The sequence below is a fragment of the Camelus dromedarius genome, chromosome 8, assembly GCF_036321535.1.
Source record: "Camelus dromedarius isolate mCamDro1 chromosome 8, mCamDro1.pat, whole genome shotgun sequence".
Lineage (NCBI taxonomy): Eukaryota > Metazoa > Chordata > Mammalia > Artiodactyla > Camelidae > Camelus > Camelus dromedarius.
Genome location: NC_087443.1, coordinates 25,915,462 through 25,937,555, shown reverse-complemented (window position 1 = coordinate 25,937,555; position 22,094 = coordinate 25,915,462). Strand labels below are relative to the sequence as shown.

The window sequence follows — 22,094 nt, the reverse complement described above, 5'->3', positions numbered from 1 at the left end:
GTCTCAGAAAAGGTGTTCCCCTCAATCATCTATTTTTATGAAAGAGTGTGGACACTTAACATATGAGGGGTAAATGAATGACTGGATGGATGAACGATGTGGGTCAAACTAGATCCCGACTTCAGAATCTGTGAAGTCATGCAACATCCCAGGAACCAGTGCTCCAGGCCGCCACTCACCACCCTCCACTAAATGGCCAGCATTGGGGGGTGAAAGAGGATGGGGAATGGGGTCAGAGGCTGGCGATTCTGCATTTGTTCCTAAAGCTTTAAGGGACACTCACCTGAATGCGTCGATCCTAAAGATTGCCCCTCCCTATGCCAACCCCCCCAAAAAAAAAACTCAGAAAAAGCCATCCAAAAATAACTGCTCAAAAACTCGCTGAGAACTGAAAGGGGACTGTCCTTGGCTACAGGACTTCCAGATTGAAGCAGAGCGGTAGGGAGCCTCCTTTTGCTCCACAAGGCGCTCCTAACGAATGACTCAGGAGTCTAGGGTCACCACTTGCTAAAGGACTGAGAGAAGCTAGAGCTGTGAGCACGAGGGACCGCATGCGAACGGCCCTGGCCGCAAGAGCCGCAGAGAGCTGGCCGCGAGTTCTGAGCCGGCGACAGCGCCAAAGCAGGTCTGGCACCGAGCCACTGTGGGTGGGGCGGGGTCACGTGGGAGTGGCGCGGCGGGCGGCGCAGGCGCGATCGTGCGCAGGCGCGGGGGCCACCCCGGGACCCCTGGGGCCGGGGAGGGTTTGGTCCGCCAGACCCCGGCGTCGGGCGCGAGAGGAGGCGGGCGGGAGGGACGAGCGAGCCGTTCGTGCGGCGCGCAGGGCTCTGCGAGTCACGCACGTGACCTCTGCGAAGGCAGGTGAGGAAACTGAGGCAGGGCGGGGCGAGCAGGGCCGGTAGGCGCGCGCGCGGGTTGGCTCGATGCCGGGCTGGTTAGGTCCGCCCCTCGGGCGGCTCCGGAGGCCGCGTGGAGCTCCTTCCCAGCCGGTGGGGCGCGGCCGCACCTGCGGAGCCCGAGGCGGCCCCGACCTCCCTCGCCCCAGCGCCCGCGCTCCCGGAAAAAAAACTCCGCATTTGCGGTCAGAAGACCCGGGGCCGGGATCCGCGCTGATCTGAGTGGCGAAGAACACCTCTCTTCCCCGCCCCCGGGTTTTGAAGGAGGCTGATGGCACCTACCTGCCTGGATTGTTGAGACAAAGAACTGAGAAAGGGACTCTGCTCATGCGTGGCCGTCCCGCGGTGCCGAGCGCAGGGTGGGCGGGGGGAGGGAGTGGCAGACAGAGCAGCTGGCGATGTGCAGGTGGAGGCCGAGGGCCTTGGGCTTTGTGCTTGCTTAGTCCGGTGTTTTGTGGGGCTGCGATTTCTCACTTTTTTCATCATCTCAGAGGCACCTGCTTTGCCTCCCTCCCTCAAAGGTTACAACCCCCTGACACTTTGGAAAAAGCCCAAGTGTACGTTTTAAAACATTGTGCTGGAGGAGTGTAATAGTTTGGTGGTAGAGCGCGTATTTAGCTTGCACGAGGTCTTGGGTTCAATCCCCAGTACCTCCACTGACAAAAATTAAAATTAAAAAAAAAAAAGATACATAGTGCTGACTTCTGGGTATGAAAAGACGAACATGGCACCGATCAGACAATCTCTCATCAAGGTTGGTGCAGGAATCAGAGCTGAAGGAGACAAAGAAGATGGTTAAGGCCCAGTCTGGCCAGGATTCTACAAAGACCGCACTCCCCGGGAGGCCAGAAGCTGACCTGGAGTTAAGGTCCCAGCTGACTTTGGGTGTCTTTTCCATACCACACCAGGCTATTTCCACAGCCCAATTCCCTACCCCTCGGTTTAGTTTTTTTTTTATTATTATTTTACTGTATTTTCCTTTACATTCCTTTAAACTTGGCAGATGATTAAAAAACAAAAATAATTACTTTGGATTTATGTTGAAAAGCATTGTCAGGGTGCCAGCTTGCATAGTCTCTGATGCTCCTGCTCCAGCCCAGTCCTGGACACTGAGAATTGGGATTCAGAAACCCTGACCCCTTGGAATATACCCAGTCATCAGAAACCCTCCATTTCATGTACATTTTGGGGGCAATCATTGACTAATCTGGAAATGAGTAAGAATTATATCTTGAATTGTGGCACTCTTTGTAAGGTAGCTTACAAAGCACCACCTACATGTTAAATCCTTTGATTCTTACAACTGTGTAGGTTACCTTTTGTAGTTTGGGGATCATTCCTCTTTCACTGATGCAGAAACAGTTCCTTGTCCAGATTCTTAACGGCTTGTAGGAATTTGAGTTAGGTTTTAGTTACTCTTGGTGTGCCCTTCCTGTATTGCCCTCTTTTATAAGGTCAGGCCCTTTAGTTGAGATCTTATGCGTTGTTCCTGAGTGGTACAGTGACATTTCTTATGATTATCTTATCTGCGTCTGTTACTTAAATGGTGCTTGGGAAGTTTGGTGAGGACTGGAATTCTGGGGCTCTGTCAGTGTCCCAGAAATAAGGCAGTTCTCCTGCCAACTGGGTGCTTGTCTTTTTGTGCAATGTTGAGCAGAGGCACTCCAAATCTCCTCTGTGGAGGCATGTGTGGCAAGAACTGTTTGGAGGCACTGTGAGGGAGCCAGCCTCACCCCTGAGCTCCGTGGCCTCTGGCACAGGGAGATTACAGCTGGGCAGGGCTCTGTGCCTCCTCTGCTGCTGGCGGGCTGCAGAAGGAATGCATGGAGCATGCGTTGTGGGGTGGGCAGTTAGGCCTCCTAGAAAAGCCAGGGTTCCCTCCAGACCTAGAGCCTCCACCCAGGAGGCAGGTCTCCAGTGACAGTTGGAGCAGTTGTTCGGTGTTTTGTGTCCATTCTGCTTCAGATGTCCTGCCCTCACAGGAGAATGAGTGAATCTGAGCCCTACAGAGAAGAGGTGGTGCTGCCATTCAATTCTGAGGTGCTTTCCACATTGCTCTTCTCACGTATTCTTCCTGCAGCCCTCAAAAGTGCCTTTTTTGTTTGTTGGTTTTGGGGTTTTTGAGGGGGGGGTAATTCGGTTTTTAAATTTATCTATTTATTTGTTTTTAATTTTTTTAATGGAGGTACTGGGGATTGAACCTAAGACCTCATGCATGCTAAGCATGAGCTTTACCACTGAGCTATACCCTCTCCCCACAAAGTACCCTTATTTTTAAGAATACAACACTGGGGTCCAGAAGGACAAGATGACTTCTCAGAGTCAGAGTGAGAACCCAGGAGTTTTGTCCTGAAGCCCAGTGTCTCCTGTGGTATTGCCCTTGCCTTCCCACCCACACTCATGGAACTTGAGAGAGCAGATATTTGGAGCCCAGACAGGAGGCTGCGCAAGCAAGGGGTAGAGCGCCCAGGCATTCTGGGCGGCTCTGTAGCCTCAGGGTAACTGAGCGGAGGAAAGGCCGTCTCCCAGTCCTCACATCCCTCATGCTCGGCAATGTGTCTGTTTCCCAGTAGCTGATTACGTCCTCTTGTCCGGCTTTCAGCATCTGCTGAGAACTTTCTGAATCTGGCATCTAGGAGGACCCCGGGCCAGAGTTAGGCAGGTGGTCACCCCAAAGAGCAGGGCAGGAAATTGGAGATGAACCAGATGGGGTGAGCGCTCCTTGCAGCTGTCCAGCTCCACAGTGCTTGACGACAAGGTGGGTGGGAGCACATCCCCTACTGCTCTGGGTGCCCGTGTCACCAGGCTGCTAAATTACCATTTTCAAGACTGTCTCTTTCTCATCCAGGATTGACAGGACCTTGCTGCTGTGGGGAGGAGAGATACGGAATGGCTTCTCAGCTGAGAATGGGCAGTGTGACCCTTAAGAAAACATTTCTATTTGAATTATAAACTGCTCATGAAGCACTGGACTTGATTTCCAAATTTCCCGGGCTCTTTTCAGGAGCAGTTTTCCTTTTATCCTTCCTTAGGCCAGTGAGCAGACTTGAGGACCTGCAGACCCCCTTCCTGAGCCCTGACCCCCACACTGTTCCAGCCTCAGCAGGAGTGTCCAGTGTAGGATAAATAGCCGGGGCCCGGCAGTTGGGAGACCTGAGTCCCAGCACAGCCGCTGACCAGTCCTCCCCACAAGGGACCTTGGACTAGCTGGCCCCATCCCTGGCCCTTAGTTTCCTCTTTTACTCGGTGAAGGAGGGGCTGAACTAGAGCTCTGAGGGAAGAAGAGAGGAATAGAGGCGAGCAGAGAAAAGATGAAGCATCCTTTCTAGCCTCGTTCCCAGAGGCAGGGAAGCCCGTGGACGCTCCTAGTCCCTTTTGTCTCCCTCAGCACCCGTTTCTTCCCTCTGCCCTACCTCCGCCTCAAGCCAGCTCATTCTGAGGAGGGAGGATTCCCTGGGTGGGGCTTGGCTGGGCAGGTGTCCTCTTAACGTTTAGCATATGATGCTGTCTCTACTTGTTTGGGGCATGAATTAACCACTCAGTGCTGATACTTTGTTTTATTTAGACTTTATCAGTTCCTGCCCAGGGGTAGCTCCTTCAACAGGCAGAATTAGGCCTGGGGAAGCAGAGGGTGTGAGACTGCACACACCCAGCAGGAGGGCAGCCATGGCAGGTGTCCCCGTGGCTTTCTTGAGGTCAGAACCCTGGGGTTGCCAACATGCGATACTTCAGGGTCTTTGGTTGCCAGAACTGAGACAACCTCGTAGACATTCTGGTTCCTTCCTCTGTTCAGATGAGGAGACCCAGGTCCAGAGTGTCTTCATAGCCTGTATCAGGTCACCCTGCCAGTGAGCAGTGGAGCTGGGACCCAACCCAAGGTCACCTAAGCCCCAGGCTTGAGTGCTTTCTTTAAGGTCAAACCAGCTACAAATTAGTTCCAGCTCTGCCTTTAAAGTTTAAAGAGTAAAATTCAGGTCATTTCACTGAGACACTTAATGTCTGCTAGTTGCCAGGATTTGTGTTAAACGCTGAATTGGCAGGAGTGAATAAGGCAACAGCCCCTGCCCTTAGATTGCTCCACCGTATTGTGTAGACAGACATGTAAATAACTAAATACACGAAGTCTCTTTGCTTGTGCAGTGTGCAAAGGTGTGTGTGTGTCTGCCCATACATGCACACTATCTAACCAGAGGTGAGGGAGAATTGTCGGGGCTTTCTGGAAAGGCTCTGGAGGGAAGGTGTTAAATGTGCTTGTCCTTTACCTAGTTGGCATGGGTGGGGAGGGCATTCTGGCTAAAGGAAACAGCACGAGCAACAGTGTGGATGCCCAGCAAAACCTGTTGCATTTCCACGCACATCGAGTGGCCTGGCCAGGGTGCTGAAGTGGCCAGGGTGAGGCCAGAACGGTGACCTGGAGCTGAGCTGCGAAGGGCCCCGGCGGCGTGCTGAGGAGTTCGATGCTGGTGAGGGTCTGAGAGCAAGCGAAGGATGTGGTCAGGCCGGGGTGCGTGACGACCACTCTGGCTGCAGCACGGAGAGTAAGTGGAAGAGGACCTGAGTGGAGCCGCCACGCTCAGTTCTGCCGGGACCGAGATGGGCCCGGTACAAAGTGATAGGGGCTTGGGCGTGGACAGCAGCAGTCAGGCCGAGAAGAAGGTGGGTCGCAAACTCGTTTCACAGGACGGACAGAACTTCCTGACTGATTTCCTACGGGCAGCAAGGAGAACAAAGAGTAAGTCGTGACTCTCAGTTTCTGGCTTGAGCAGTTGGCTCCATGCTTGTGTCATTCACTGAGCTAGGGGAAGAGAGCTCCGGGAGAGAACCTGATTTTATCAGAGACTGGTTTTCCTCATGATGCAACAGAGATAACCTATTGAACCCCCAGCTGGGAACTTTGCATCAGGAGCAGCAGTAGGAACCCAGAAATGAAGACCAAGGTGGTGGGTGAGATGCAAGCCATAGGTGAGGAGGGAGTGTGGCTTGAGAGGAGTCTTGAAGTGTCAGGAGAAGAAGGGAAGGTAAAGAATAGACAGCAGGTGAGGGTCCTCAGCGGTGTGGGGTGGAGGATGGGGCAAGGGAGCGGGTTGTACGAGTGTTACCAAGTCCAAGCTTGTATTGCTCACTGACAGGCCAATAAATCGAGAGACAAGCTGTTGGGGCAAGAAATAGCGACTTTATTCGGAAAGCCAGCAGATACAGACGATGGTAGACTAGTGTCCTAAACAACCATCTCACCCAAGTTAGAATTCAGGCTGCTTTTATACTAAAAGGGGAGGGTTGCCGCAAACTTCTTGGTGCAGGAATTCTTTCCTCTTGCAGCTGTCCACCCAGGTCTATAAAACTCCAAAAGATAATGGTTATTTCCTGTTCTGCAACTTTTTAAAGGCGAGAGCCTTAAGACCAGGGCTATCCCATATATTTTAGGCTATAGGCAACATTCTTTCACAAAGGTGCAGAGCCAGCATGACTCAGCACAGGCAACAGAGCACAAGGGTTAGAGCTAAAGGAATAGATCTAATATGGAGTCAGGTTTGTTCCTCTCTGTTACACAAGCGGCCATGGGGAAAGGAACATTTTCCTTCGATTTCAGTTAGTGTGACCCGTGGGCTGCGTTAAGGGCTGCGTTAAGGGCTTCGCTTCATTAGTTTGCACTGGAAGGCAGAGAGGGAGTCTGTTGGCACTTGATAAATGTTATAATCTGCATGACTGCAAATGACTCAACATTTGCTCAACTTTTTGAAGGGCTAGGGGGTCCTGGCAGCTGTCCATATTGATGTTTTCTGGAGATTGACTATTGGCAGCTGAAGGAGCCCCAGGGTTTCTGGGTGGCCTGGTCCTGCCTATGGAGTGAGTGAGCTTAGGGTCATAGGCGGGATTCCAGAGCCCCGCCTCTAGCCTTCCCCTGCCGCCTGCTCCCCGCCTGCTCCCAGTGGGTCAGCCTTGCCGTCAGCAGAAGCTGGGGTGTGCACGCTGTGGATGGTGAGTGCCTGGTTCCCAGGTTTGAACAGCCTGAGGCTGGGGAGAAGGGACCATGTGGGAGAGGGGAGGTGCCCTGTGAAGCTCTGGGTAGTGGGGAAGGAACACTCTGGGAATAGAAATGGAGGGGAGGGGGTTGGGGGAGTGTTATGATGAGGAACCGAGGGTTGTTGATAGAATCCCACGATGTCACTGGGATGCTTCGGAAGCTTTACCGTTCACCTTGTCCAGCCCCATCATTTTGGAGTTGAGGAAAACGAGCCTGAGGGAGGGATCAAGCCAGCTGGGCCTCAGGAGCCCGGCTGGGTCTCCTCCCGCCCGCTCATCCCAGACCAGCGCTGCCACTCTGAGCTGCCACAGCTGTTGTTTGTGGCCTTATCGTGCTTCCCCTTCTTACCGTGGGAGAGGCCGGATCAGATAAGCCCCACAGTGGGGAACCCGATATTGGGGCCATGTCAGGTGTGGGCTGGCTCTTCTGTAAACAGCCTTGCTATTATCTTTCAGAGAAAGTGACCCCTTCCCTAACAGAAGGGGGGTGGGGGTGAGAAGGGACATCTGTCAGATGGTACATTTCCTTTAGGGTAAACATGGTCTGACTGTATGTGATGACTGAAAAAAAAAAAAAAAGAGTTGATCTTTTAAAATTCTCTTTAAGATAAAAAGGATCCTGCCCCTTGACCTCCAAAAACCCACCAACAAACGTGTTGGGAAGCAAGGTGTGATGGTAGACCACCAGCTCTGGATCCTAGTGATCTGGGTCCAGGTTGCAGCACCGCTGCCTGCTGGCTCTGTGACACTGGAGAAGGCACTGAACTCCTCTGAACGGCAGTGTTGTCAGCTGTGTAACAGGATAACATCTGCAGCATAAGACTTAATGAAATTAAGCCACGCATCTTGGGCGGCACTAAGTGAATGCTGGTTTACTGGCCTCCTTGTCTCTCCAGTTAGTAGCCTTGGTGGCCCATGTGAAAGTGCATTGTTCCACATGGACATTAAGGTTCCCACTACCTCCGGCCCTTTCCTGTGGGCGGGATTAGCTGTGATTCAGGATTCAGCGCCAGCTCTCGCTGTGCAGCAAGTTGCGTGGTATGTGCTCTGAGACAGGCCTGGATGGGAATTGCTTTGTAGCTCAGGGGGGCTTTTTAGCTGAGAGGCTGGATCTGCACCCTCTCTAGGTGTTTCCAGAAGTCAATTTTCACTGCTTCCCACCGGCAGAAGAGCCAGCAGTTAGAGGCCCACTGGGAACATAAATTCATGGAGAGGCTTGCTTGTCGACTCTGGTGCTGATATCGAAGGCTCTCACATCTTAGTGCTTCGGGGCCAACTCCCTAAGGGTGTGACTCTGTGCTCACGCTTTGCGGATCACTGCTGGAGGTGAGGCTGGAGGTGGGGTGCTGCACAGTGCTCCTGGGAGTTTGGAAGCCCACATCTCGTATTCCAGCTCATGAACTCGAGAAAGAGAATCGGGGGCCTTTGGGACATTCACCCTCAGCCAGCCCACTGTTTTGCAGGCTTACTGAGCCCAGGCTGCCCAGCTCTTGCATCTGCGCTCTGAGTCCTATGCCTGCTCCAGAGCTGTTTTCCTTTGGGTGCCTCTGTGGCTGCCCAGCCCAGGCACATCTGGTTCTCGCCCCTGCACTGCCATCACTCCGTCTTCATACCTTGCCCAAGGTATTGCCCCGCCTTTCCACTTGAATTTTTGTTCTGTGTACTAGGCCTGCATCTCCTTGAGGACTGTTTATCATTTAGCGTTATGTCCTCCCAAATTGCCATTTATTGAACAGGTCAGTGCCGAATAAGTGTTTGGAAATCCATGTTGAGTCTCGGTGAGTCTGATTCCCTTGTGCTCACTGCTGACGGGCAGCGGGGAGATGGAGTCTGTTTGCCTCCAAGAGCAGCAGCGGTGTGTGGGAAGGATTGGAGCTGACTGTCAGAGTCCCTGGACTTCCTGAAGTGCAGCGATGTGTCCCAGGAGTTGAAGCCAGTCCTTCTGGGAGCTTCGTAAGGTGGCCTTTGCGAACTGATGCAGGAACATTATCAGATCTGTGATCAGGGAGCGCGCCGTGTGCGCCTGAATCATGCACACATGTTAGGAGTCCAGGGAGGTACTGAAAGTGCATAAAGAGACAGAAATTGTTGCAGTCTGGGGACTCTCCTGTTTACAGCAGGCAGGTGAGAGCTACAGTTTTCCTCCTGATTTTGTTCTGTGAACTGTAATCCAGTAATGTGTAACTGCTGCGTAAAAGAATTGGACGCCAATCTGTGGAATGTTATTCCTGCTTAGCTCACGCACTTCAGTCCTCCATAAGTCATTATTTTCATCACTCAATCTTGTTGAATTCATTTCAGCACACGTTCATGGAGAACTCACTGTGGACTACAAACAGGCACTGTGCTGGGATTCAGGGCGGATACAGGGGATTCAGAGATAAACTGAGGAACAGACTCAAAGGAGAGAAAACTGGAAAGTAGGTCCAAATCAGTGTGTTGAACACATCAGAAGGATCATGGGTGTGATGTGGACACAGGTGGGGGTAAATAATCACCTCTGGTGGGTGGGAGTCGGTGTAGGCAGAGCATCCGGGAAGAGCCCTGGAGGTGCCTTTGAGTCTTGAGCAGCACGAATGAGGTAGGACATTCAGGCAGAGCCGTGGAGTGTGTCCTGGGTTTTGACTCACTGCCACTGTGGCTGGCCTCCCACAGTGAGCTGAGGGAACAGAGGCTGGCCCTTGAGGAAGGCCCAGCTCTCCAAGGCCAGCCTGCCCTCGTGGCTGTCCTTTGTTCTGTGGTTTATAGCCAACCAAGCACAAAACCTGACTTTGTTCTAAGACAATGCTTCTCAGACTTTAATGTGCCTGGGAATTGCCTGCCGGATCTGATTAAAATGCGGGTTGTGATTCCTTAGTTCTGAGGTAAGGCTGGGAATCCTGCAGTTCTCCATGATGCCAGTGCCGCCAGCCCGGGGGAGCACGTTTTGAACAGTGAGGTTATGAGAACTCTTCTCTCCCAGCTCCCCTGTCCCCCAGCGCACACACCAGCCTCCCCTTCTCTCTTCTCTTCCCTAGCCTACAGAGGCCAAATTCCTCTTTCTTTAAGGCTGTTTTCACCTGGTCATTCCCACCGAACATCCCACACCCCCTGCCTGGAAGTTCCCTTCTATTTCTCAAAGCTGAACTTCCCAGGATGGCCTAAAACTAGGCAGACCTACCCTTTTCTTCCCAGAGTCATCACCACCAGGCTACTCCCAGCCCCACCTCGTGACAGTGGCCCCCTCACAGCCCCTCTCCTTGGCAGTGACACGTGGATTTCTGGGCCTTTGCCTAATCTTGGAAAAATCCTCTCCCTAGTTAAGTCCTGCAGGGGAGAGTTAAGTCTTTGGTTGGGGGGTTGGGGTTAGATGGGACACCCCCCCCCCAGGTATTTACCTGCTGATCTCCACACACAGAATCATGCAGGTTCTTAGGCAGGCTCTGGTATAAGTCAGATTGTGGGCATCAAATTGAAAGATAGGTATTGTAAGTGGTTGTCAGGAAAAGAGGGCTGGATAGGGTACCTACTGCTGTTCCAGGGGTAAGCTGCTTCCAGGAGCCCCCACCAAGGAGCACGAGGCTTCCCAACTAGAGGAAGCCTCAGTGCAGCCCGTGCGCATGACCCGGGAATGAGGCTGGATGCTGTGGGACCTGTCTGGTCCCCTGCCCGAGGAGACGCCTTTGCCTGGCCCTCTGCAGCAGACACACTTACACCGTGCTTTCTCTTCCATGGCACTTACCCTCAGTCTCTACTCCTGTTCATTGGACAGGCAGCTGTGTAGTTCTGTTCATGGGGAAAAAATGTCAGAGTAGACACTTGCATTTAATAGTGGCCATCTCTATTAAACTGTATAAACAGGTGGTGGATGTTTAGCAGACACTTGCTTTCTTGTGGACTGTGGTTTTCTGTACTGCTGCTTTTTGGGTTTTGTTTTTTGTTTTGTTTTTACTGTGAGCCTGTTTAACTCATATAATGAGTAAAAGTAAAGGTATTCTCAGCTGGGAGAGACGTACTGAGATTGCCTGACCAGCTCGATTGAGGCCCCACTGGTCACTGTCTCGGGGCTGGATGAACAGGGTCTGGTCACTGTGTCTGAGGGCTTCACGGAGAGGAGGAAGGATAGGGTAACAGGACAGGGTGATTGGCGCTCTCGGTAACCTAATCACAGAGGAGAAAGCCGCCCCCTCCCCAGGGACTGTGAGGGAGAAGCAGGCATTGACAAGGAGGGGCAGGGGGAGGTGGTCTGGTGCCAGAGGACCAGCCTGGAGGAGCTCCACAGAGCTGGGAGGCTACAGCCTTGGGCACAGGAGAGGGAGCAGCAAGGGAAGCTGTCACTTCTCTGTCATCATTCCTGACTCGCTTGTGAGCTCCCTGGGGCAAGAATCTCCTCTCCGTGTGTGTTGTCCCTACCCCTCTCCTCCCCAGCACTTGTAGTGCTTAGGTAGCAGCCGTTGTCCAGCCGCATCTCTGACGCTGTTGGTCCCCTCCCTTTGCCTCTGGCCTCCTGGTTGGCCACCCAACCAGAGCCTTGGCCGGGAGATCAGAGTCCAGCCATCGTGTGGGAGCGGTAACGTCTTCTTCCTTCCTCTCAATCCCCAGAAATGTCTTTCCTCCAGGATCCAAGTTTCTTCACCATGGGAATGTGGTCCATTGGTGCGGGGGCCATCGGGGCTGCCGCCGTGGCACTGCTCCTGGCCAACACGGACGTATTTCTGTCCAAGCCCCAGGAAGCCGCGCTGGAGTATCTGGAGGATATAGACCTGAAAACACTGGAGAAGGGTAAGCAGTGACCCCCAGTACTTTTCCAGGGCGCTGGGATGCAAGCTCACTTATTTATTTTTCTTTCTAAAATAGCTCTCTCTCTTTTTAGTTGAAAAAGCAATATAACTTTCAAAATTACTGATGATTCAATTACCCTAACACAATAATCATTGTTATTTTTTGCACGTTCTTTTCCAGGTAAGCACACAATAATAGGTCGTTGTGATCTTGGTGTACTTGATATTTTACATTTTAGCTTTTTCTTGTCAAAAGCATTTTCTATTTTCTCTTGTTGTTTCTCTGTTAGGATAATTGTCCCATAGTATTTAGTGATAATGTAGCACTGTTTACTCAACCAAACCTTCCAGAGTGTGTTCTAGGGAATTCCAGCTCCTGGAGCTTCAAAAAAAGGAGCTCCCGAGTCAAGTAAGTTTGAGAAACACTGTGACCAATTCCTCCCCAATGATAATATTGCAGTTAACATATTCGGGTTAAATTTTAAAAAAAAATTTCTGTTGACCTAATTTCTTTGACTACTTTTTTAAGACTTGGGGTTTTCTTGGCCAAAGTGCAAGATCGCTATCATGTTTTAGCCGTGTATCTGCCCGAAAGGATGTTGTTACAAAGTCCATTGATACCAGCAAAATAGTTTTCTAATTTTCAGAACTACTCCAGTTTGGGATGTTCAAGTTTGCAACTAGATTTTTATGGGGGAGGGGCCTTTGGGTTGTACAGTAGGATCCTTACACTCTGTTCATTTTCCTCAAAGGACGAAAATTCCTTGGCTGTGTTTCCTAGTTGCCGTTTCCCACATACGAAATAGCTGTCCACGTCCTCTGTTAGGCCCGGTGCTGTTTATAAGCTGTTTAGAGGTTGGGGCTGGGCTGGAAGGAAATGATACTGAATTCCCTTTTCTTCTCCTCAGAACCAAGGACTTTCAAAGCAAAGGAGCTCTGGGAAAAGAATGGAGCTGTGATTATGGCTGTGCGGAGGCCAGGCTGCTTCCTCTGTCGAGAGGTGAGTACATCCGAGGATCTGTTCAGAGAGAGGGATCCTAGCAGTTGGGGACTGGTGCATTTCCAGCCAGGACCAAGGGCCTGTGGGCTCACTTTAGCCTTCGATCAACAGTGGCCCATTCTGTCATTTGCTCTAGGTGTTTGTGTTTTGTTTTGTTTTGTTTTGTTTTGGTTTTGGTCTAATTCTCTGTCTGTTTATTTAACAACTCCCCATATCCTGGGGTTAGCAACACACTTGAGTTTCCTTTCGTCCTCCCAAGGCCTTTCTCTCTTGTGCTACGACTGTCTTCTCATTTAACCAAGGATGAGACCAGGTCCAATTCCACACTCCTGATTCTCAGCACGGGGGTTTGCTGACTGAAATGGAGTGTCTGGATTGTTACTGGTACAGGCACGGTCAGCCTCGCCTGTGGTGCTTACATACAGCACACGGGGAAGTACTGGCCACACTGTTAGAACGGACCTGCCTGACTGCCTCTTCTCGGGGAGCCCAGCATCCCTGCTGGACGGCTGAGAGCCGCACGTTGGCACGTGGTGGCTCTGCTGTCTCACTGTGCTCTTGGCATCGGATCTATAGCTCAGTGGACTTCAGTCATGACAGTAGTGTGGGTGCAGTTGGGGCTCACTAACTGGGCAGCCCCCAGGTTGGCCGCTCAAAAGGAGGCCACTGTCGTCTGTTCAGTAAGTGAGAAAGCTTGTCTGGGAAGGCAGGGTCCAGCCTTTTCACTTTATATAAAGGTAAACTGAGGACAGGAGTATTTTGGTGACCTCGTGGTCATACAGTCAGTAGGAGAAAACCCAGGTTCTGAGGTCACTGCCTTGCCTAGGGCAGAACTGAGAACGGACACTACTCCTGACCTTAAGATAACTTTGCTTTTCAAGTTGTGGCCTTAGCCTGTCCAAGTTGCCATCCCTCTTCCCTCACCCTGAGTCATTTCCTTTCAGCCTCGCTGAGCTCCCTCCTGCTCGTGTGGTTGGGCCGGCAGCAAATCTGCTTGCATAGCATGATGCCCGAGGGTACCTTACACGCTGCTCACTCTTTGGCTCCCCACTGTATCTCTGGAAAATACAGCTTCTTCTTGTTAGTCTCCTTTTACAGAGGAGGAAACTGAGGCACAGAGGTGCGGACAGTGTCACGTCACTGTGGGATGTGTATTAATTTCCAGTTGCAACTGTAATATGTGATCACTTATTCAGTGGCTTTGAATAACGCTAACTTATTCTTAAGAATTCTGAAATGGGTCAGAATTCTGAAATGGGTCTCATTGAGCTAAAATCAAGGTATCAGCAGGGCTGTAATCCTTCTGAAGGCTCCACTGGGTAAATGATCTCTGTGTCTTTTCCAGCTTGTAGAGGCCATCTGCATTCCTTGGCCATAGTCCAGTTGGTCCTCCAATTTTAAAGCCAGCAATGGCTGGTCAGGGCTTCCTCACATTGTGTCACTGTGACACTGACTCTTCCGCTTTCCTCTCCCACAGTGAGGGACCCTTGTGACATTGGGACCACCCAGGTAATACTGGATGACCTCCTTTAAGATCAGATGCTTAGCAACCTAAATTTCATCCGCTGCCTTAATCCCCCCGTCCCATGTAACAAAACACGTTCACAGGTTCCTAGGCTTCGGATGTCACTTCCTCTGCCTGCCACAGGAGGTGACGTTTAAAATCAGGGCTTTTGATTCCAATCTGTGATGCCTCCAAATACCGAGATGGAAGCCTGTTGTGACAATTTCTCAAGGCCATTTACACCTGAAAGGTTCTAGGAACAGCTGCTCTAATGACAACCTGTTTTCTGGGCCCTGGTAGAGCATTTTATGGAAACTGACATTTCTGACAGGATGGATGGAGGGAGGGCAGTCAGCGTTATTTTGAGTGGCCCAGGGAGGAGGCATGTGACTCAGTTTCCATTTCACACTTGCAGAGTAAAAAGCCCCGTAAACGTGAGTAAAACCTTTCCTCTCACACGCAGGTGGCCTTGACCACAGGTGGTCCTCTCTGCTCTAGGGCAGTTTGTCACTTGCTGAGCCTCTTGACAAATGCATTATAATGAATTGTGCTTCATTAGCTATCCTTTCATGGTTCTAGAAAATAAATGAAAAATTAAATGCAGTTGCCACCATAGAGCAGTGTATTTGTGTTGGAGGTGAGTAGGCTGCTTTTCATAAGGATTTCCTGCTACTTCTTTAATTGTGATACCAAATGTGAAAAAGGATTTTGTTCTTAACATCGATGTTCTTAACATCCCCTGACACCTGCAGCTCTGTTTGTTCACCCAGCACGCAGTTCCTGAGAGTCAGGGATGTCTGTCTTCATCAGCTCAGCTGCAGCCTCCCCATGGACCACCTTCACCTTCCAGTCTTTCCCCTGGTACCTAGTACCTTCTGTATACCCAGCCATGAGCTAGGCACCGAGGGATACAAGACATGGAAGGCAGTTTCTAACTCTGGGACACATTTGGGGACTTAAGGGACAAAGCTCGACTTAGTAGAACCCACTGGGCTCAGTACAGAAAATGTCACCAAGCAGGAAAGATTGGATACACACAGAGGATCAGACCTTTACTCCAGGCTGGGCTAGCCACAGAGAACTTTCTAGAACAGGGGTCCCTTTCTAGAGGGTAGGATTTGAGCTGGAAAAGGTTATTGCAATGGGGGTGGGGAGCCAGTTGAGCAGAGGTGTAGAGGCAGCTGTTCACAAGGCCTAAGTGAAGTTCGTCTGACCACCCCTGTGATGGTTTGCTGTAGTGCAGGGGAGGGGCTGGGAGACGAGGAGAGAAGGGCTGTGGCTAGGAGTGGGGGGATCGGATCTGCGTGCAAGCTCTTGGTTATCAGATGCTTCCGAGGCCATGATTAGGACATCTGTAACAGGAGGCCAGCCTCTCCTTCCCTCTGTGGACAGGAGCGACACCCTATCCTGAGGCCTAGTGCCCAGTGGGGACAGTCTTCTGCTGGGCTACACAGGCCTTAATTGTCCCCCCGCATTTCATCACATCTGGTCTTCTGCATTCGGTGCCAGCCACGCTCTGGGCCTGTGGGAAGGAGGGTGTGGGTTGGCTGCAGAGCTGGAGTCCGTGCCCCTGACGCGCCCGGTCTTCTGCAGGAGGCCGCGGACCTGTCTTCCCTGAAGCCCAGGTTGGACGAGCTGGGCGTCCCCCTCTATGCAGTGGTGAAGGAGCAGGTCAGGACTGAAGTGAGGGACTTCCAGCCTTATTTCAAGGGAGAAATCTTCCTCGACGAGCAGGTACGTGTGCCGTGAGCCTGTCGGACACAGAGCTCTGGGAGTTCGGTGGACCAGAGTGTGTCTGGCCCAGAACTGGAGCCTCCCTCCCTTTCAGCTGCCCTGAACTTGCAGGGGCTTCCTCAGCCCTCTGAGCAGAGCACAAGTGAACACTTAAAAGCTGTCCTTCAGTTCTTACTTGAGCCCTTCCTGACTGCGACCTGGGGGGTGGGTGGGAGCGTAGGGAATAGCTGAAAACTCCATCGGGCTCCCCCGCCCCTTAATTCTTTGCAGCTGTTACTTCTTTCCCCTCTACTCACTTCTGCAGAACGTAGGACTGTTACCACTCTGTCAAGGGCCATGTATGTCTGTAGCAAGAGATGAGAGTCAGCGTTGCCAGCTGCAGGGTTCTGTTTAGCTCTGGCGGTCGAGTGTGCTCCTGGGTGGGAGCAGTGTGTGTTGGGTGGGGGAGGACGCGAACCAGCAGGCTTTGGGTCTTTGTCTGAAGACAAATGCCCCGTTAGGAAACTTACCTCCCCGGGGAAGGCAGGCATACAGGCTGCTCATAAGGGGTCCGTCTTTCTCGCTCCTACAGAAAAAGTTCTATGGTCCCCAAAGGCGGAAGATGATGTTCATGGGATTTGTCCGTCTGGGGGTCTGGTACAACTTCTTCCGCGCCTGGAGTGGAGGCTTCTCTGGAAACCTGGAAGGCGAGGGCTTCATCCTTGGGGGAGTTTTTGTGGTGGGACCAGGAAAGCAGGTAAATTCCTAGTGTTCACTTGGGGGTCTGTGAGCACAAGACCCTGGTGTGTGTGGGGTGGAGGGTGGCGACTTCCCTACTTGGGGTCTCCCAGCCTTCCTTCCAGAGAGCCCGGGAACAAGAGGAAGGGGAAGGGAGGGGAAAATAATTTATCACACGCCTGCTCTCCCCACACCTCACATGCAAGTCGCCTCCCTCATCACAGTCACATTGTGACATATCTGAGTCTGCAGGTGAGTAACTTGGGATGAGGGGCGAGTGACCGCACCAAGGAGCTCCTCAGTGGCACTGCGGGGGCCTGCACCTGGGTTTTCTGATGTCAAGTTCTGTACTCGAACAAAAACGTAGTCTTCATCCTTTCAAGAATTACTCCCTTGCAGTGTTCCCAGTCATCGAGAATGAACAGCAGAGAAGAGTGAGGAGAGAAGGAATGGAAGCAAGCCTTGTGTGGGGAGTAGGAGGGAGTGGTGGTGGGAGGCGGGCTTTCCCCAAGGGGGTCTTGGTGGCAGGGCTGCCTCTGGAGAGGTGGCAGACTTCTCTGCTGACTCACTGTTTTGGGCCCTGGCCATGGGGATCCAGAGTTGGCATGGGGGCCTAGAGGAAGGTGTGGAGATGAGGTCTCTGTGGGCCCAGGAGGCAGGTGGGTGGGTGGATGATCCACGCAGACTCAGGGTGGTGCCCACAGAGGCTGGATGGGCACAGAGCAAGGACAGGTACAGGGGATACAGGCTCGAGGGGCTGGCAGGAGGACCCAGAGACTCATAGTCTGACTCCTAAGCCTGTCTTTGCGAGCCTCAGGCATGATGATGCTAACACTCGGCCCCGTCAGTAAGAAGACAGGATTGGTTTGCCTGGTGGGGCTTGCTGCTGAAACTGATAACTGCATATTTTTCCCAATTGCAAAAGAATAAAGCTAGTGGAATAGAAAGCCTTCAGTTTTAAGCTGCATTTTGAGTCTCTTCCTTTTAAACCTTGGTATCTGCTATTGCTTGTCTGTATTAGAGTCTAGCACGAATTGGTGTCTGATGTAACATAAACCTATTTGCTCACTTTCGGGTAAATCTACCAAAATGTCTTAATGAGAATGGCTGCCAGTGAGTGCCTGCCTTGTGCCAGGTGCTCGTATACATGATCTTACGTCTTCTTTACAACCTATCTGGAATGCTAGGTATTTTTATTCTCATATACACGTAAGGAAATGGGCCTAGAGATAGGAAATAAGTCAGCCAAAGATACACAGCTAGTAAGTGACACAACGGAAATGAATCTCAGGCACGCAGACTCGTCCTGTTCTAGAGACCCTGCCCTTCCCTTGCTCATCGCCCCTCTGGGGAGTTGGCTCCAAAAGACCCCTTCCAGATGTCCTTGCACTTGGGCAGGCCACTTCCTCAGAGAAGCCCTCAGCCTCTTCCCACTCTGGGCCCTGGGATTCTTTCCCCCTTCCTACCTCTGCCTTTGCTCAGCCCCCGGGGCAGGGCTCGGCTTACCTGCCAGCCTCCTCTTGCCGGGCACTGACTCACCGGTGTTCACGGGCTGAGCAAGCCGAGCCAGTTGGCTTCTGGTGTTGCTAGGTGTGTTGTTTGACTTTGTTGGTGCTCCCTGGATCCCCTGCCCTCTTCCTTCCTGGTGGAAGGTGCCCTGAGCTGGCCCAGCTTCAGGACTTACCTCTGTGTTTCTTGAGAGTAAAGCTTTTGCAACCCCCAGTAGGGATTCCTTTGTAATAATAATCTTTAAAATATATTTACTTTAAAGAAGTGATGTGTTTTCAACATAGGAAATTTGAAAATGGAAAAGGTGGGGAGAGCCATTCTATAAGCTCAGTTACCAGGGACAGCCCATTAGAACAGAGCTGCACTGAGAGGCCTTTTGTTTTGTTTTCTTAGAAAGTGGTATCTTACTAAACTAGGTGTTCTTTTTTCATTTAGCACCATATCGTGAACATTTAGCCATGTCATTCATCATACTTTCTTCCTCAGAGGTTTTAATGTCTGCAAACTGCTCTACTGAGCAAATAAATTCAGTTTCCTGATCTGCTTTCCTGTAGTCACCACAGTGTGGTGGGCCTTGTTAGGTTTTTTTTTTAAGTCTTTATAAACAGTGGTACAATGAACATGCTTACAGATGGCTATATTTTTTTAATTCAGTTTGAATTCCTAGACATCATGTGTTAAGGAACTCTTTAACAAGGATTCCTTGATGTTGATTTCAAGCACATTTTATATTTTTTTACCACTCTAGGGTACTTGGAGTGTACTGTGTCTTAGTGCATTTTGCTTCATGGTAAAGTGAGCAGCCTCCAGTTTCTTAGGAAAACTAACATAACATAAACTAACATAAAGCACATGCTTTATTGAACGGCCAAAGAATGGAGAAGTGGGAACTTAATTTGCAAATCAATTTCTCGACCTGATTTTGAAGGAGACGCCATATATGTAGGTGGGTCAAGGTAAAAGGGAGGGAACTGAGTGAAGAGAAGGAGGAATATTCTCCCTCTCTAGGTGGCCACTCAGTGCCTGCCAAGGTCTGACCTCGGACCTCCACTTCCACCCCTTCAGGCTTTTCTATGTAAGCTGCTGCTTGTTCTTTCACCTGCACCTCCACCTTAGACATCCTGGTTACATACGTCCATGCTTCATCATCTGTGAAGCCTTCCCTAGTCACCCTGTTATATTAATCACTCCTGATTTCCTGCTCCCAAAGTGCTGCTTGTACAGTCCAAATAGTGCGAGGGAGCCTCCCTGATCTCCCGAACTCCTCCAGGGCAGAGCCAGGCCTGGTTCGGATCTCTGTTCCCTGCTGCCCAAGCAGGGGGCTTGACGGACAGCTGGTGCTCAGGGTCTGTCTCAGGAGTGAACGACTCACACTGAGAACTGATGTTCCCTCTTGTTTCCCTTCAGGGTATTCTTCTCGAGCACCGAGAGAAAGAATTTGGAGACAAAGTAAACCCAGATTCTGTCCTGGAAGCTGCTAGGAGGATCAAACCACAGACTTCAGCCTCAGAGAAAAAATGATTGCGTGAGACTGCCCAGCTCAGGGACAACCAGGGCCCTCACCTGTGTGCATGAGATGTGTTGTGTTTCCACTCCAGTCCCTAAGGAGTTAGAAACCCATTTATGCCGTATCTTTAGTAGAGATGATTAACATATTTTAACATTTACTCTGTTCAGGCCGGATAAGGGAAACTGGCCCCCAAACAGGACTGATAGAAATCTAAGAACTAGAGATGCTTATTTCAGCTAAAACCTGGAAAATCTGAGGCTTAATGTTGACCACTGCACCTCATTGCTACCATATGCAGTGTTTCAGTGCTGTTATTTGAAATGATTTTTATTTTCATGTCTTCAAATATCTAAGAAAAATTGATGATTGACCTGAAGATTAAGAATATAAGGTTTTTCTTGTGTTTTCAATGAATGACTTGTTTTATAATGTTAAAGTAATACTCATATAAAGGAATTGATGTGCTTCAGATGGCTTGATAAAGGTAAATTATAAAGTGAAATGTAATTTTTTCATTGTCTCCCATTCTAACCCCAGAGGTTTGTTTTCTGGAAGAAATGATCATCTGTGGCTCTAATAAAAGTATGCATCATAAGTCGCCTATATATACAAGTTTTTCTGATAAAACTAACAATAAAATATTTACCATAATGATGGCTGAATTTATTAACTCATTGGTGCCAAAGACACCGAACATGAGAAATCGGTATTCTCCACGCATATGGGGTAGGTTGTGGGGAGGAATTCCTCTGGTTCCAGTGATCTACGAGGTTTTGGGGATCCCGGACAGGACAGAGAGGGACGGCGTGAGATTTCATCACACTACTCAGAACAGCGTGCAATTTAAAACTTATGAATTGTTTTTTTCTGGAATTTACCATTTAATATATTCAGGTGGCCGTTGACCGCAGGTAACTAAAATCGTGAAAAGCAAAACCATAGATAAGGGGAAATCACTGTATTTACCCAAGGGACCAGAGCAGCCAGGAGGAGGGCAGTCAGTGTTTATCCATGGAGGCAAGAATGAAGACAGGTTGGAGGTAAAGCTGGGAAGGTAGGAGGGTCGGCACTGGTGGGCAGAGTGAGTAGGGGTGCTGGTTTAGGACTAAGACCAGGACTGGCCTGACGTCATACAGTGGCGGCTGTGTGGCGTGTGCACAGGCCCGTGAAGCACTGGGCTTCCGCCAACTTGAAGGCAACATGATTTAGTATTTGATGGGGTCAATACAGTGACTCATCCCCCAGCAGCTGTGATCTCTGGGACCTCAGCTCCTGATAGGATAACTCAGGTGAGAATTCTTTGGTACCTAGAAGACACTTGATTCTGAAACAATTCTCCCACAACCAAGAAAGAGCAGAGCCTGCAAGGACATCGCAGCAGTGGATGCAGAGAGAGGAACCTTACTGTGATCTCCTTCACTAGCTCTTCCTCTCCTGGGTTCTCACATGCATTAGCATGGCATTTATGAAAAGACCACCAGACTGAGTCATGAGGTGGGTTCGAGTTCTGGTTTAACTGTGTGACTGAGCAAAGCTCCGACCCTCACCTTGCACTGGGGAAATGGGCATGATAATTCCTGCCTACCATTTGGGGCTGTTTATTAGAAGTCATTGAGGGAATGACAAATATGAGACAGTGCTTCTCCAACTTTCACATACATGCAAATCACCTGAGGATCTTGTTAAAATGGAGATGGTCAAAGAAAACCAAATACTAGTTAAAGGCAGTGAAGACAGGTTTTGCTCAGGAACTGCTATAGTAGAGGAAAGGCCTCAGTTTCGAACTGAGTTCAGCTGGGCTGTGTACAAAGGTGACTGGAATTGTAAAGGGAAAATGAAGGAGTGGGAGGGGGGACAAGGAAGTGCTTGAGCAAAGCCAGAGAAGTAGAAAATTACAAAAAGCGGGTGGAGGGATGGGTCACTGTGATCAGGCCGTCTGTCTGTGTTTGCTAAACTGGCTCGCTCAAGTTAGGCGTCAGCCCTCCCACAGAGACTGGGAGATGGAGCCCCATCAGTCTTGCTGAGGACATTTCAAAGGGATGTTCCCAGGTTCTTGAGCTTAAAGACAGTCCTAGGTTTCAGGAGATATACATACATCTCAAAGGGACAGAGAAAGGATTTACAATTGTAAATTTTGTTTTTTAAAGTAAAAGCCCCAAGAAAAGGGAGGTCAGAGGCCTCTGGTCAGGTGTTTGACTAGAACAAAGGGTAAATTCTTTTGGCTGCCCAGAGCTTTCCCAGGCAAGGACTCAGGGGGCCGGATCTTCCCAGGAAACAGCCTTGAGTGCTAAAAACTATGCTAGTGTTTGTTTAAGTCTCCTAGTGTGGGAATTGGACAAAATAATTTGTACTGAAAGTTTTACAGTTCTCAAGACTGGGGTGAGGCATGAGTTCCTGCAATTCTAACAAGCTCCTGGTGATGATGCTGTTCTACTGGTCT

At 50.5% G+C, this 22,094-nt stretch overlaps 2 protein-coding genes across 5 annotated transcripts in view; one reads left to right on the top strand and one right to left on the bottom strand.

Moving 5' to 3' along the window:
• The window catches only part of DYDC1 (DPY30 domain containing 1), a 43,241-nt gene extending 41,980 nt beyond the window's left edge, over nucleotides 1–1,261 (bottom strand). The window contains exon 1 of the mRNA XM_064487990.1: nucleotides 1,179–1,261. The gene's annotated coding sequence lies outside the window, so the exon portion shown is untranslated. The remainder of the gene's footprint in view (nucleotides 1–1,178) is intronic.
• Nucleotides 662–20,305, top strand: PRXL2A (peroxiredoxin like 2A). Of its 4 annotated transcripts, none has more exons than XM_031461056.1 (6): nucleotides 662–861; nucleotides 11,519–11,681; nucleotides 12,589–12,680; nucleotides 15,778–15,918; nucleotides 16,490–16,654; nucleotides 19,552–20,305. In XM_031461056.1, exons 2-6 carry the CDS (start codon nucleotides 11,537–11,539, stop codon nucleotides 19,663–19,665), a joined length of 657 nt encoding a protein of 218 aa, XP_031316916.1. In that variant the 5' UTR covers nucleotides 662–861; nucleotides 11,519–11,536; the 3' UTR covers nucleotides 19,666–20,305. The 4 variants fall into 4 exon arrangements, with proteins under 4 accessions (XP_031316916.1, XP_031316912.1, XP_064344059.1 ...); XM_031461052.2 differs by having other exon boundaries at nucleotides 668–861; nucleotides 11,502–11,681; XM_064487989.1 differs by lacking the exon at nucleotides 662–861 and adding an exon at nucleotides 5,611–5,628.
• Nucleotides 20,306–22,094: the final 1,789 nt, after the last annotated feature.